The sequence below is a fragment of the Setaria viridis genome, chromosome 1 (assembly GCF_005286985.2).
Source record: "Setaria viridis chromosome 1, Setaria_viridis_v4.0, whole genome shotgun sequence".
In the NCBI taxonomy this organism is placed as follows: Eukaryota; Viridiplantae; Streptophyta; class Magnoliopsida; order Poales; family Poaceae; genus Setaria; species Setaria viridis.
The window spans coordinates 281,845-296,938 of record NC_048263.2 but is presented as its reverse complement, the minus strand read 5'-3'; the positions used below and the strand labels follow the sequence as shown (position 1 = coordinate 296,938).

At 47.0% G+C, this 15,094-nt stretch overlaps 3 protein-coding genes across 3 annotated transcripts; all 3 read right to left on the bottom strand.

The window, feature by feature from the left end:
- Positions 1 to 762: 762 nt before the first annotated feature.
- On the bottom strand, positions 763 to 2,108 carry LOC117849186 (L-lactate dehydrogenase A). The gene has a single exon (XM_034730763.2). The coding sequence runs from the start codon at positions 2,051 to 2,053 to the stop codon at positions 995 to 997; it is 1,059 nt and encodes a 352-aa protein (XP_034586654.1). The 5' UTR covers positions 2,054 to 2,108; the 3' UTR covers positions 763 to 994.
- Positions 2,109 to 5,564: 3,456 nt separating this feature from the next.
- Positions 5,565 to 7,376, bottom strand: LOC117849180 (L-lactate dehydrogenase). Its single transcript, XM_034730760.2, has 2 exons — positions 6,685 to 7,376; positions 5,565 to 6,353 (listed from the first exon to the last, which is right to left on the bottom strand). Exons 1-2 carry the CDS (start codon positions 7,300 to 7,302, stop codon positions 5,907 to 5,909), a joined length of 1,065 nt encoding a protein of 354 aa, XP_034586651.1. The 5' UTR covers positions 7,303 to 7,376; the 3' UTR covers positions 5,565 to 5,906.
- A 1,117-nt stretch (positions 7,377 to 8,493) lies between these two features.
- Positions 8,494 to 14,995, bottom strand: LOC117849160 (dihydrolipoyllysine-residue acetyltransferase component 3 of pyruvate dehydrogenase complex, mitochondrial). The gene is made up of 18 exons (XM_034730745.2): positions 14,823 to 14,995; positions 13,978 to 14,068; positions 13,354 to 13,516; positions 12,842 to 12,882; positions 12,277 to 12,332; positions 12,107 to 12,181; positions 11,909 to 12,001; positions 11,543 to 11,791; positions 11,394 to 11,466; positions 10,548 to 10,624; positions 10,378 to 10,463; positions 10,192 to 10,267; positions 9,969 to 10,036; positions 9,816 to 9,882; positions 9,628 to 9,723; positions 9,459 to 9,561; positions 9,039 to 9,134; positions 8,494 to 8,953 (listed from the first exon to the last, which is right to left on the bottom strand). Exons 1-18 carry the CDS (start codon positions 14,856 to 14,858, stop codon positions 8,883 to 8,885), a joined length of 1,617 nt encoding a protein of 538 aa, XP_034586636.1. The 5' UTR covers positions 14,859 to 14,995; the 3' UTR covers positions 8,494 to 8,882.
- Positions 14,996 to 15,094: the final 99 nt, after the last annotated feature.

Sequence of the window (15,094 nt, the reverse complement as noted above, 5' to 3'; positions counted from 1 at the left end):
GATGCAGCGTTGGTGGCCAAGGATGCAAGATATAACGTTGGCCGCGAGTAGCTAATGATTTTCCCTCTTCTCACTTATCGTTTCTTGTAGTTCAAATATCTAAAACAGCTTACCACGATAAGCAAGAATCAAGATGTTTAATAGGATTCTTACTTATTTTTGCCGATAAGAGACGAGGCCCTTGAGGTTGATCACCTCGTAGGCCTTGTTCATCGGGACAAATGGAAGCTCCTTTCCGTTTTTTCATTCTTCAAAGATTGCATGTCTTGTTGAGATCATCATCACTGGAAGGTACTTTGATATCTTAAAAAGTTTAACAAATTGACCTCTTACATAAAATCAAAGGACAGATGAGGCCCACTTAGTTTCAGAAAAAAAAGATGAGGCCCACTGCCTCACGGTCAATTATAAATAAGATGAGAGGGTCCATGGGCGGCGAGAGCGTCGTCGACCTGCGGATCCAATGCTGCTGTGATCACGATCCAATACCATGGCAGTGGGCCTATCTTAGCCCATATGGCATGTGTTCAATATCAAAAAGGTAGCTTAGTGTAGCCGTTGGCCCGTTGTTGCCGAGCATGGGGCAATATAAACCGCAGTCATCCCTCAGGGGTGGGCCACAAACGTGGCCCAACCGTTCTTCGTCTTCTCGTCGTCCATGCAAATACATTGATGACACGAGGGCTTAGTGCAAATATGCAAATGAAGAAACTAAAAATTCTAATCACCTAGGCTAAATAAAATATAGGTGAGCTAGGCAAATATTGCTTCTCAATAACATTTTATTTTCAAGTTAATTACAAGACAAGCATACAAAATGAAAAGTCATTGATGTTACAGACTCTAAAGCAAATGGTTACATCAACCAAATGCTCCATATTACACCACAAAAAAATTATTAACAAGTGCACTAATTATTGACTATATAGAAAACTGACATGAGCTCGCGAATCACACGACCCATCACCATGAGACGACAGAGTAGTCATTATCATCAGAGGCCCAGGAGCTGGCTGTTCTCCCAGAGCGTCTTGGCCGACTGCCTGAGCCTCCTTGCCTCCTCCTCGGTGAGCTCCATGTCCGCGACGCCCAGGACGCCGCCACGGCCAAGCCTAGCGGGCAGGCTGAGGAACACCTCGTGGTCGTCGGCTATGCCGTGGAAGCCGGTGGCGAGCACGGACACCGGGTGGATGCGGCGCTGGTCGCGGAGTATGGAGGCCACGAGGTTGGCGACGGAGTAGCCGATGGCCCAGGAGGTGTATCCCTTGAGGCTGATCACCTCGTAGGCGCTGTTGACGACGGCACGCCGGATGCTCTCCAGGGCTTCCTCGTCGAAGCTGCTGTGGCTCTCCTGCAGCGACTTGAGCACCGGCATCCCCGCCACGCTCACCGTCGACCATATCGCCACCGAGCTGTCGCCGTGCTCGCCCACCATGTAAGCCTGCACGTCCTGCGCGTTGACGTCGAGGTGCTCGGCGAGGAGGAACCTGAACCTGGAGGAGTCGAGGTTGGTGCCGGAGCCGATGACGCGGTTGACCGGGAACCCCGACAGCTTCCACGCCACGTAGGTGAGGATGTCGACGGGGTTGGAGACGATGAGCAGGATGGCGTCCGGCGAGTGCTCCGCCAGCGCCGGCACGATCTTCCTGAACAGCGCCACGTTCCTCTGCAGCAGGTTGAGCCTCGTCTCGCCGGGGATCTGGCGCGCCCCCGCGGTGACGATGGCGAGGTCGGAGCCCCTGGTGACGGCGATGTCCGTGTCGGAGACGAGGCGCGTGCGCGGCAGGAACGCCGCCGCGTGCTGCAGGTCCAGCATCTCCCCGCGGAGCTTGTCCGGGACCGCGTCCACCAGCGCGATCTCGTCGGCGAGGTCCCGCGTCAGGATGGTCTGCGCGATGGCCATGCCCACGTTGCCGGCGCCGATGACGGAGACCTTGGTGAGCCTCCGGCGGTGCGACGTCGGCGTGGTGTCGTCGGCGACGGGGCGGAAGAAGCCCGATGCCGCGCCGTTGGCGTCGAAGCCCAGCTCGGAGAGGGACGAAGCCTTCTTCATCGATCTTAATTTGTTTGTTGATGATGCAAGTGACGTTGAGAGAGATCGAGAGAGAGATAGGTGATGGATGGTGAGGTGATAAGGGCTGTTGCTATTTATAAGCTAGCGAAGCCCCCTGAAATGCTCTTTTTTTTAAGTAAAATGCGGATCGATCGATGGGTGCACTTTTCCATATTGAAAACTTCAACTTTCTTGCAGGGCAGGATTATATTCGGCGTTGAAATTAGTAAAGTAGGCGCGGCAGCACGCAGGGGCGAGGAACGGAGTAAAATCCTGGAGGGTTGGCAGCCCCCTGGATGGCATGTAGCCGCCGGTTTCATTTTCATCCATCCATATCAGCTCCTCACTACTATCCATGCATGTAGTATCCGACGACGCTAGCTTATCATGGATATTCCTTATACGTACTATATATAATAAGGGGCCCTTATATCATTGCTGCTTGCTGTTTTTGCAAACGAAACAAGAGCCATCAGTTCAAAACAAAATGCATGCTTGCATTGACCACTCTATGGCTATATTATGCGTTGATTTCGATGTAATGAAAAAATTTGCATCGTGGAACTATATGTATACGATCGACATGCAAAAACAGGGGGCAAGGCAGCAGTAGTTTGCGTTGGATCCTCCACTGCTATATGAAAAAAGGAATGATAAAATGCGCGACCACTTTTCAGATAATATAATATAAATATATGATATAACATAATTAAGATAGCTGGTCCTTTGTAGTTCCAGCAACGACATGGATGGTCAGATCAGCAGGCCATTTTGGAAGGAATTTGCTTGGAAAGGAAGGCGTTGAAAGGTGGTAATCCTGGAGGCGAAGCCGCCGGATTGGGAGGCGGCTGCTGCTGGTTTTCCTTTCTCCCTTCTTCCTTGTTTCCTAATCTCCGTACGTACTTACTAGTATGATGGCACCGTCAAACGGCCCACCTGAATTTGCTAGTCCTCCTCCGTCTTATTAGACGTACGCACGCCAGCCGGTTTTCACCTAACTAACGTCCACACCTTAGATCGATTTTCTCCATAGATTCCGTTCTGCGGTCCATTATTCCACCATGACCTTGGCTAGCTGCTGAAGCTTTCTTTCTTCCCAAGAGGAAGCTTCGGTGAATGGTCATGACGGCCCAAATCCTAGTCACTGTGCCGGTCGGTGGGGTGCCCTGCACCAATCACCATCACCGTGCTTATTAGGAGTATTAAATATAGACTATTTACAAAACCCATTGTACGGATGGAGGCGAACCTATTAAGCCTAATTAGTCTATGATTTGACAATGTGCTGTTATATTAACCATTTGCTAATGATGGATTAATTAGGCTTAATAGATTCGTCTCGTCGTTTAGCCTCCATCTATGTAATTAGTTTTATAATTAACTAATATTTAGTCCTCCTAATTAGCCTCCGAATATTCAATGTGACACGGACTAAACTTTAGCTCCAGGATCCAAACACCCCGTTAAAGACACCTGCGAATGTTTTGCCTGCAGCAGGAGACGGTCGGCCTGCAACACCCAAAATAGTTTTTTTTAAGACCCAAAACATTATTTGACTGAGGTCTCTATTTTTTTTTAAAAAAAATTGGCCCAATTAGCCCACCTCTTTGGTCCACACGAGTTGGGGGCTAGGCTAGTCCAGCCCATTTGGCCCAACTAGATAGGCCTCCGCTTTTCCAACCTAGTCCGATCCTGCTAAGGAAAGGGAATCCTCCACATAAATACATAAATGGCGTTACAGAGAAACGGCTAGGATCAGATCAAGAGATAGTCGACAATTGTGATGGAGGTGAGCAAGGCGGCGAGCGGCGGCATGGAGACAGCGGTGGCGGACGAGGGCATCTTAAGTCCACCAAACTGCCGCCAGCCACAGAGACAACGAGGAAGAGGAGGACGGAGCTCATGCGGGTGGATCAAGAGCTCATCAACACGCTGATGGTCGAGGAACTAGAGCACCAAGTCTACCCTAACTTCACCGAGGGCATCTTGTAGCGCATGGTGGATGGGATTGAGGATCTTGAGGAAGCGGAGGATACCCGAGCCCTCTTGGCCAGCAGCGTAGCCGCGTTCCAGGCGGCGTACAACAGGGAAATGTGTTAACTGAAGGGTAGTTGGGATAGAAGAGAGGAAGGAATTTGGAGCACGAGCAAGCAAGGGACAGGAAGAAGAATAGAGACGGCACCACGAGGTCCGTTAGCTTGCTGAAGGAGTTGATTGTTCATACATGTTAAAGATGCTCTCCTCCTCTACCTCACCTCTATAAGTAAACGCAGCTATTACATGGGCTAGGTCCTATTTCGTGCATGCAAGCACCCATCAGACAGTCCAGTCTTCTCCGGTCCAAAGTGAATTGGGCTTCCTAGGTCTGGAACTGGTTGGCCCATTTGCTGTTGTCGGCACCTGCTCATGATATTGGCTTGATGACGTAGTGCTGACATTCCCCCTCCCTTGAGACGCTACTTGACCCAAGCAGGCGCAAATGAAAAAAGCTGTTGCAAGGCAATAATATCCTCCCAAGCTGCCATTTCTACCGGCCAATTTGACCATTTCACCAAAATTTGTTGCACCGGTTGAATACCCTGAGTAGTCAGGCGATGCTGCGGAATCAATTTGAATGTCCAAGTCAAAAGGAAAGGAAGGCAATACCTCGACGTCTTCAGTGACTGCAGCCTTCAATTGACTGATGCGAAACATAGGGTGAATAGACGACGAAGCAGGTAACAGCAGTTTGTAAGTCATCTTTCCCACATTGGCCACAATCTTGAATGGACCGAAGTATTTGAAAGCCATCTTCCTCACGAAGCCAATGAAGATTGCACATACGGCTAGAGTTTCAAGAAGACCAGATCACCGACCTCGAACTTGCGTTCTGATCTATTCTTATCTTCTTGACGTTTCATTCTCATGCGAGATCGAGTTAGATGTTGCTTGTTAATGCTCGTTATTTACATACTTTTAGTGCTATTTAAGTGGTATTTTCATACATATTCTTATACTAACCCGTCACTTGGCACTTGAAATAACCCCATTATCGCATATGTGTTGTATTTTGGAGCATATTGCAAAATCACAAGAAATATGATATAATTGAAGGATTTTTCTACAAGTTGGAATTGGACCCGGACTTTGGACATTCGAAGGCCCAAATACAAACATTGAACTATAAGCCCGCGGGAGGAACTAAAACTTGCATAGGCTATATCTTCCTCATCCGAACTCCGATGGAGGCAAATTTACAGGAAAAATTTCATAGCTCAGTTTTTAAAAGAAAAGAAGAAAGGCTAGTTCCTTTTGGAAGACAGATCGGGTGCAGTGGTCACTACCACCGCAAGACAGTAATCCATCCAAGGGACAATCTCCTATTCTCTTCATGTTGGCGTGCTGAATTCTCAGAGATACAGAGCACATACTGAACATGTTTTTTTTGCTGTGAGTTACTATTTCATTCAACGACAAATTAATATTTTGATCCACCCTTTTGAAGACTATCTACATGTGCAAATTGTTCAGGTAAGCTGAATATATGGTGCTTGAGCACTAAACTTTTCAGTAAAAATAAACCGCAGGAACAATTAGGTCTAGTTTGGTGAAGCTCCCACCAACTCCAACTTCACCTGACATACACCACTATTCATATAGTGTAGCTACACTGTTCACGGAAGTCGGTTTTGTTTCTCCCTCCTCCTCGCCCTCACGGACCGGCGAGCCGGAGCCGGATGGCACCAAACGAGCCCTTAACGAGAAAGCACATGAATGAAGTCTAACATTGAAAAAGGCGACGCGGCAGCGTGGGGTAGCAATAGCAAGGAACCCGATCCAAAACACAGTGAGATGGATCCCAATGAATTAAAGATCAGAGGCCGAGCTGCTGGCAGTTCTCCCAGAGCGTCTTGGCGGAGCGGCGGAGCTTCTTGGCCTCCTCCTCGGTGAGCTCCATCTCCGCGACGCCGAGCACGCCGCCGCGTCCGAGCCTTGCGGGCAGGCTGAGGAAGACGTCGTTCTCGGGCGCGATGCCGTGGAACCCCCTGGCGAGGACGGAGACGGGGTGGATGCGGCGCTGGTCCCGGAGGAGCGAGGCGGCGAGGCTGGCGACGGAGTAGCCGATGGCCCAGGAGGTGTAGCCCTTGAGGCTGATCACCTCGTAGGCGCTGTCGACGACGGAGCGGCGGATGCCCTCGAGCGCCTCCTCGTCGAAGCAGCGGTGGCTCGCCTGCAGCGACTTGAGCACCGGCATCCCCGCCACGCTGACGCTCGACCACACCGCCACCGAGCTGTCGCCGTGCTCGCCGACCATGTACGCCTGCAATTTCAGCAACCACGCAGTCAATTTCATGCCATGCCAATTATTATGTTAATAATCTAAGCAAAACCAAAGGAGTGACAAATTCAGAACAAATATTCCTCGATCGCTCTTCATAGATGCTAATGCTAATTTCCTGACGCTCGTTGACCCGTTCGTACCAATGGCATGTGGGCAGGCAAAAGGAGCCACCCATGTGTGCCCCCGACACGACGCCACTGCCTGCCTATGTGCGGGGCCCACGTGTCATGTCAATCCACCACTCCCCACTCTCCACTGACGAGAGGAGCGAGACGGGACAAGGGGGAAGGAAGGGGATGGACGGACGGACCTGCACGTCCTGTGCGTTGACGTCGAGGTGCTCGGCGAGGAGGAACCTGAACCTTGAGGAGTCGAGGTTGGTGCCGGACCCGATGACGCGGCTCGCCGGGAACCCCGACAGCTTCCAGGCCACGTAGGTGAGCACGTCGACGGGGTTGGACACGACGAGCAGCAGCGCCTCCGGCGAGTGCTCCGCCAGCGCCGGCACGATCTTCCTGAAGAGCGCCACGTTCCGCTGCAGCAGGTTGAGCCTCGTCTCCCCGGGGATCTGGCGCGCCCCCGCGGTGACGATGGCGAGGTCGGAGCCCCTGGTGACGGCCAGATCCGTGTCGGAGACGAGGCGCGTCCGCGGCAGGAACGCCGCCGCGTGCTGCAGGTCCAGCATCTCCCCGCGGAGCTTGTCCGGGACCGCGTCCACCAGCGCGATCTCGTCGGCGAGGTCCCGGGTCAGGATGGTCTGCGCGATGGCCATGCCCACGTTGCCGGCCCCGATCACAGACACCTTGGTGAGCCTCCGGCGGTGCGCCGTGGGCGTGGCGGTGGCGTCGTCGGACACGGGGCGGAAGAAGCCCGACGACGCGTCGCCCGCGTCGAACCCCAGCTCCGACAGCGACGAAGCCTTCTTCATCGCTCTTGCTGCTTGGTTTTTGGGATCTGATTATAGTGATTGTTCTTGTTGTTCAATGGTGAGGAATGGAGATGACTGCGACTTATATGGAAGGCCCCGAAACCGCTTACCACTTACCACCATGTGAATGAAACCGCTTTTCCTTTGGGCCCGGAAAGCTAGCTGGCTTGACCTGACACGGACATATATCCAGTGCAAGTTGTGGTAAAATAAACAAGGTAATTGTGCACCGAAACAAAGGCGTAGGTGCTGGTTTTGTTAGCCGTGTGGTGTGATCATGGCGGCACTAGTAGTTAACTTTAAATATCAATATGAAAGGGTTGAATGAACTGTATGTGAAATGTTGCTCCGTCACAAGGCTAGATGCCAGCCATTGCATCTGTTCCAGAGGAAATGGAGCGTATCGTATGCAAGAGATGATGGACAAGCATCAAGATTTTTGGAATCTTAATTGGAGGGGCGTTTGGGTCAGGGAATCGGATTCCATTCCCTAGTGAATTCAATCAGGTTATCCGGCACTAAGAGCTTGTTTGCTTCGGGCTGGAGCTGCCTGGCTGAGGCAGCGCTCCCAGGCATCCGATTTTAGTGGCTGAGATTGCTGCCTACGGGATCTCAAGATCCAAACAAGCGCTAAAGATCGTCCGCTGATTAAACCGGACTGCCTGCTTGGGATAGATAAGACGAGAGATCTGGAGGGCAACCGATTAACGCATGATATAGCAAGCAGTATGGGTCAAAAACCACGGACTGGCTAGGTCGACTGGATCATGGATGCTTGGAATGCTGCAGTGAAAGCTCCGCTGGCTGCGTGCGTTGAAAGCTCCCCCTACTAGTCAGAAGTTGGTCGGTGCCCTCTCTCCCTCTCTCTCTCTCTCTGGAGATGAAACAGCAGCCGTCGCCTCCGGTTTTTGCTCCGGTTTCATCGACCTTTCCCTCTGGAAGGCTATCGATTGTTTCTTGGAGGGGAGGCCAGGAACCTACAATACCATCTGGAACACACGACTTTGCACCTTCCATAGCTGACATCGTCAGAGACGAGCTGCTTTTTCCTTGCTTTCTCGCCTTTATTTTCCCATTTCACCTCACCACCAGCGTTGCTTACCAGCATTACCATAGCATCCAAATGACTAATATCAATGGAGTACATCGTAAATTCATCAAGCTTGCCAAACCAACAAGTTCACATAGCAATGGCAAAAACCCAAACAGTTTCTTCCCTGATTAGACTTCATTTATTCCAACCAACTATCCCTGTGCATAGGAAACGCAAAATGCTATACTCAAAAGTGTTCTCCGGGGCAGCGACATTCTCATGCCACAACGCAAACCCCCAAAAAGAAATGAGCTCAATGAGGCTTTGCAAGTTGATCCTACTAATCCAGCCTAACACTGGCAGCATCAAAAAAGGGTAAACGGAAAATCAGATCATTCTGTGTTGGTTGCGTGCTCTTGGTTTCCAGGTCCTCCTTTAGACCGTCACGAGATTATACAAAATGGAGACACCACTTTCGGGGTGGCCGAGTTGAGTTATTCCACAGCTTCACAAGAATTGTCTGCCTTGTTGGTCATCATCCTAAACTTCACAGCAGCATTGAGGTTGGGTTCTCGATGTAGCCCTTGAATGCTTTCAGAAATTCCGCACCAATTGCACCTATTTCCACCAACAGCAAAAGGTTACTTTCCCAACCACACCACTGTCCATGGATAGATACATCGCAGACAGATCAAAATCTTACCATCAATAACCCTGTGGTCACAGCTCAGCGTTGCTGACATGAACGAACCGAACTCATACTGACCATCAGCGGAACCGGGTATCACCCTCTTCTCAGCTGCTCAAGAAAATAAAAGCTGATTAGCAATGAAAGAACATCAGGCACTACAAGCAGAACATACAGCTATCAATCATTCAAAGCTACAGATACAGTGCAGAAACAAAACACATGGCGCCTAAACTCTATGTTCCAAATCCTGTTTACAGAGCTGAATTTTCTCATCAGCAGCAGTACCGCATCAAGATTATATATGGTTTCTTAATCCAAGTGTTGAGTCAGATTCGCACAAAGAAAGTGCTACAAATGCAAGATACTGTACTGTTACTTATACGCATGATCAATAGAACAGCATATAAGCGGAAATGTTCAAGAAATAATTACCAGAACCAATGGCCAAAATTGCAGACTGAGGAGGATTTATGATGGCGCAGAATTGCTTAATTCCAAAGGGACCTCCCAAGTTTGATACCGTGAAGGTGCCACCCTGAAAATGAAGCACCAAATGTCATATTTTGTTCATACTACTTAGCATCAACTATATGCTCCATACCTCATAATCTGCTGGTTTTAAGGTGTTATCCCTTGCTTTTTGAGCCAACTGCTTCACCTCCTCGGCAATTGTACCAAGTCCCTTCTTGTCTGCGTCCTACAGCGTAAGTACAAGTCAGAATTTCCTCCCAAAAACTACAAGTTAGAAACAGAAACAGAAAGCATGAATTGGACAAAGTTGTGACTTACCCTAATTACTGGAACAAACAATCCATGTTCTGTCTGTACAGCGACATTGATATTCACATTGTGGTATCTGTGTCAGGAATAAGTGTCACATTCAACAGTTGCAGGCTTAGAACTAATATCTTTTCCCCAGTAAAATGAACCATCAGAACTCACTGGCGAATAAAGTCGTTCATCCATGAGCTGTTACATTGAGGGACCTTTCGTAGAGCCAAAGCTGCAGCCTGCATATCAAATAAAGACAGATTCAATAATGCACAGCAGAGAGGATATTAATAGACAATATTATCTAAAAAATAGAGTGCACATACCCAATCCTCACAAAAAACCTAGGTGGACAACAGAAAACCAAACCTAAAAGGTGGAACCGTGAAATTACCTTGATGACAAGATCATTGATAGATATTTTCTTTCCACCAGAGGCATCCTGCAGCGGATTCAGTTCACCTCGCAACCTGGATTAGAATGAAATAAAGAACTCAAAGTCAGGAGTAAGAAAAGCATCAGTGCCGTTCCACCAATGGAAATAGTGCTTTAAATTACAATTATTAGGTTAGAAACATACTTGACAAGTTTGTCAACACGTGCATCAACTGTCAAGTAGTAATGTGGAATGGTTTGTTTAGATGCTAGCAGGCGGTTTGCAGTAACCTGAAGACAATAAAAAGTCAACACTCAGGCTCGTAACATGTAATATGAAAATCTTGCCTGCATTAATGGGCCTTCGAAATTTACCTTTCTTATCTGTGCATTTGGAATATCAACATAACCTAAGCCTGGAGCTGCAAAAGCCTCACTCTGTCCACCCTTGGCTACACAAGTTTCATTAATGCAAAGTAGGGAAATATCAGAAGGTTAATGAAAACCAAAATGCCAAATCATGCAAATTATTATTAACAGAAGTGAAAAAGATGCACTAATCATGTTGTAGCAAGCCTACATTAAAGTCCTTATGACTGTGCATTAAGTATAGCAAGAGTCAGGGAAACATCATTAAAAAAATGAACTGTCCTCTGCAGATCGAACTAAGACACCCGGCAGAGAAACAAAAGAATGTGATGGCACCACTTAGGGCCAGTTTGCAGTTGTTGTGTCGAGCTTATTTTTCAGGCTGCTGTGAAAATGCAGTCATAGCAGTTAGCACCATTTTTGGCAAGTCAGATTAAAGCTTAGTGAAATCTGTCATCCAATGGTCAGTCTCTATTTTTTTTCTCATGTAAAATTCTCTCTAATAACTAAATCAAGTTCCAGTTATTTGGAAAGTAAACAATACCTGATTCGTAACATGGCTTAAAAACCAGTTACAGCCAAACACTAAACTATGAAAAGTATTTCCAGCAAGTGAGGCTACCGCAATGCCAATACGGAGCCTGAGGCTTGTGCAGTTCAAGACACCTATTATTAACTCTTAAAAGCTCTCTAAGATAAATCTTGAGCATCTTGAACAAACCTTTATACACAACATTATACAACAACCATGACAAGTATTTACATGGGAAAGACATCCAAATTTAACATGACAATACGGATGCATAGCTTAGAAGAGATTTAATGGTTGCAACAAGAGAAATAATAACTCACCCAAGTAGTCTTCAATGTCTGCCTTCAAAATACGCCCATCAGGACCTGTACCTTTCACACTTGACAGTGGGACCTGTTTCAAGGAACACAATCTGATTTCATGAACAGTTCATCAGAACTATCAATACAGCAGAACAACAAGAGCTTACATTGTTATCTTCAGCGAGTTTCCGGGCAAGAGGGCTGGCAAATATGCGATCTCCAGATTGAGAAGCTTCCTCATTCTTCGGGGCCTTGGGCTCAGGAGTCTTAGTAGGCGCTTTCTCCTCAACCTTTGGCTGTGAAGGTTCAGGTTGAGCCTTTGATTCAGCAGGAGCTACAGGTTCAGCTGAAGATGATGGCTTATAGTCCTTAAACTTCTCAATGTCAGCCTCTTCTTCCACAGTTATAGCAATTATCTAAGGACACAGGATCAGTCAAATTATTAAACCCAGGTTATGTCAGAAAAATAAACATTCACTGCAAATATCTACAGGGATAAAAGAAATATTTGTTCTTAGTCAGTAAGTATGTACCTCGCCAACTTTAATCTCCTTGGCACCATCTCCTTGAATGATCTTAGCAAGATAGCCCTCTTCCATGCACTCCATCTCCACAGTGGCTTTATCCTGATCCCAGGAATCCACCCAAAGGTTATTTGGTTCCACTTCACCTTAAGTAACAGAAAACACTAAACAAAATATGCTGTATATTTAACAGATTAGAAAACTTACAGTTTCCACCTCGCAGAGAACCTCACCAGGGGAGACCTTGTCTCCTTCCTTCTTAAGCCACTTGGCAATGTTTCCCTACAATGAATTAAGGAACAAAGACAAGCAGTAATCCTGATCTCAGTTCAGCTATTATTCAGCTAATAGTAATGATTTTTGGGTAACAAACATACCTCAGTCATTGTTGGCGAAAGTGATGGCATTCCGATTTCTTGATGGGGTGGCAGATCTGGAATTAGTACAATATGTTCATGTGAATAACATAGGACCTTGCTCTTGCTAATGGAATTTATATATTCGAGATAACAAAACTTAAACAAATGGTGGAGATACCCAGCCCAACATCAGAAGATACTAGATCTTGCAGACAGAAAGCAAGCAAAACAAAATCTTTGTCGCAGGACAGAAAATTGCCTGGAAAATTCAAACAGGAAAAGGTGGGGGCGAATCTGACTATATTTCTATATCTTAATTGTATTGTAGACTAACATAATACAGCTTGACATGTGCATGCATAGATGAAATTTTTTGACAAGGATACATAGAGGAGCAAATTTGTAACAAAAGAATAAAAAATAGATTGCCGGCAGCCAGCAGATGCTATTCTGCATATGCAATTGCAAGGAACCCTGAATTTTTCATGAATATCTTTAGAAGAAGGAACTGGATCTACTTGCAATATGTCACCATATGAAAGCCAAATTATAAGCATTAAAATGCACAACAAACAAGCAGTACCTGCACTACTTGAGAATGGCCGTGCTGAAGCCACCTGTCCACTGCCAATAACCAAAAAGTAAATGTCAAAACAGCTTCAGCATTAATTATCAAGATCTGATGGCAAAACATCAAGGTCAGGACATTCCATAAGGAAATTACTCTGAATAATGAGCAATATAGAGTTCAAATAATTGTTCCAGACTAGGTTTAGTACCTTAGTTATATATTTTTTTTCTCAAACTGCTAGTACATTAGACCTTAGTTATAAAGCAGAGCAGATTACCATTTGTGCGTTCTCTAAACTGTGGATAGAAATGAAGTTTAACGGGAATAATTCAGTGGAACTTTAAAAGATCTAAACGGATTTGGTTTATCTGAGCCACCAAGATCAGATCTAATAGGTGTAAAAAGAAGATCGGGTTCAGTACTCAACATTTCTAGTTCTCAATTTCTATTTTAACATGGTTAATATTAGATGTGTTCCAATACAGCTCTATGAGCTAAGAATAAAAGAATAAAAAAGCACATACCATGAGAATGGACCATTGACACCACTAACAGCACTTGGGATAAGGCTGTTGGATGCTCTTGTCCAAGTGTAGCTTCTGCTTACTCCCAGTGCAAATGTCTCGAGCTCTTTTGCAGGCTGGCTATGCTTGGAAAATCTGGCGCCTCCGGTTCTTTTTCCAACGCCTGATGAAACCAAAGGCATTACACGATGAATGGAAACAATGTAGGAATCTAAGAAAGGCTAACTATTCACTGTACGCATTTCCTAAAAAAATAAGAAACAACTATTTCCGAAATAGGGTAAACATCCAAAATGTCAAACTAATGAGCTGATGAATCAGAAATTCACATGACAGGAAATGAAAGGATCAAACTTAATAAGCCAAAACTCCAATGGTGAGAGAAATAAGAATAGTAAAGATGCCGCAAATGTAAGCAGGATAAATCAAGGATGCTTCTATATCACAGATAAACATCTTATAAAACTAAATGTAGTAGATGAAGTGCATTGCCAATAAAATGTTCATGTCAGTTGGAAATGTACTGGTTCAGTGGATAAATTGCAGAAGCTATTGACCTCTTGAGAAACGTGTCATTGGAAAGGGGGGAACAAACGAAAAGAAAGTGAGAATGGTGCCACATACCATTTTCCTTGACAAAGGAGCCGGGACTGCTAGAGAAATACCGAACAAGACCAGAACGCTCGCAACCTACAGCATTTTGCAAACTCCGCAGCTGTAGAAGCACACAGAGACAGCAGTGTTATACAGTATAATAGCTGATTACTCCGTAATTCAATGAGTGAACACCAAACGCGGGATATGAACTCTAGCAACCAAGAGATGTTTGCTGCACTACTAGTCAATAGAGCGAGCTGTCCTCAAGCAGCATCCTAGCTGCAGCAAAGACAGGCCCATACATCCACAACGAAAAACAAGAGCATTCGGGCAGTCTTAATACGAAGCTACAACTCACAGGTTAGCTATAAGAGGGCACATTGACAGTCTGTAGGTTTGGATCAAAGCAAGTGCAGTCAATGTCATGACAGTTGAAGACCTCGCCTTGTAGAATCCAAACTGATGCTCCAACCAAATTTACCTTGAGAATTAAATAAAAAGGGTATCTCCAGCCCATCACAAATTAGCCTGAGGGTGATTAAATATTCGACCAGCCAACGACTTTACTCATCCCATTCGATCGTCTGGATGGGAATTATACGAGCATGCCGCACCGAATAGATAGCATGCATTCGCCCGGGAAGTCACATCCACGAGAGATTAGCAGCCTGATTACATGTCTAGATTATCTATTTACAAGTGAAGAGAATCCGCAGATTATTCCCTGCCCCCATGCCCAATCAACCAACCCCGGCAATTACAAAACGCAGCGCGCGATTACCCGCAGAGGCGTCGGATCGAACAGATCGGAAGACGACGGGGAACGGGTTCCCAAAATTCAGGGGGGGAGCGCGTGAGATGCAGAGACGGACCTTGCGGGAGTGACGGAGAAGCTGTGCGGCGGACATGGCGACCTGAGGCAATGGGCGCGTGGGTGGGTCTAGGGTTCGGGCTCCTTTTGGATGGGATGCGGCGGCGGCCGCGGAGGAGATCGGGGGGAAGGAGGGAGGGAGGAGGGGGAGGGGAGGGAGGAGATGGGAATGTATGAAGGAGCCAGCGGGTCGTGACGTCAGCCTGCCGTATATATTTGGGTAGTTGGGGGTGGGCCTTGTTGCCCCTGCGGGCAGCAGATGGGCAACTTGGG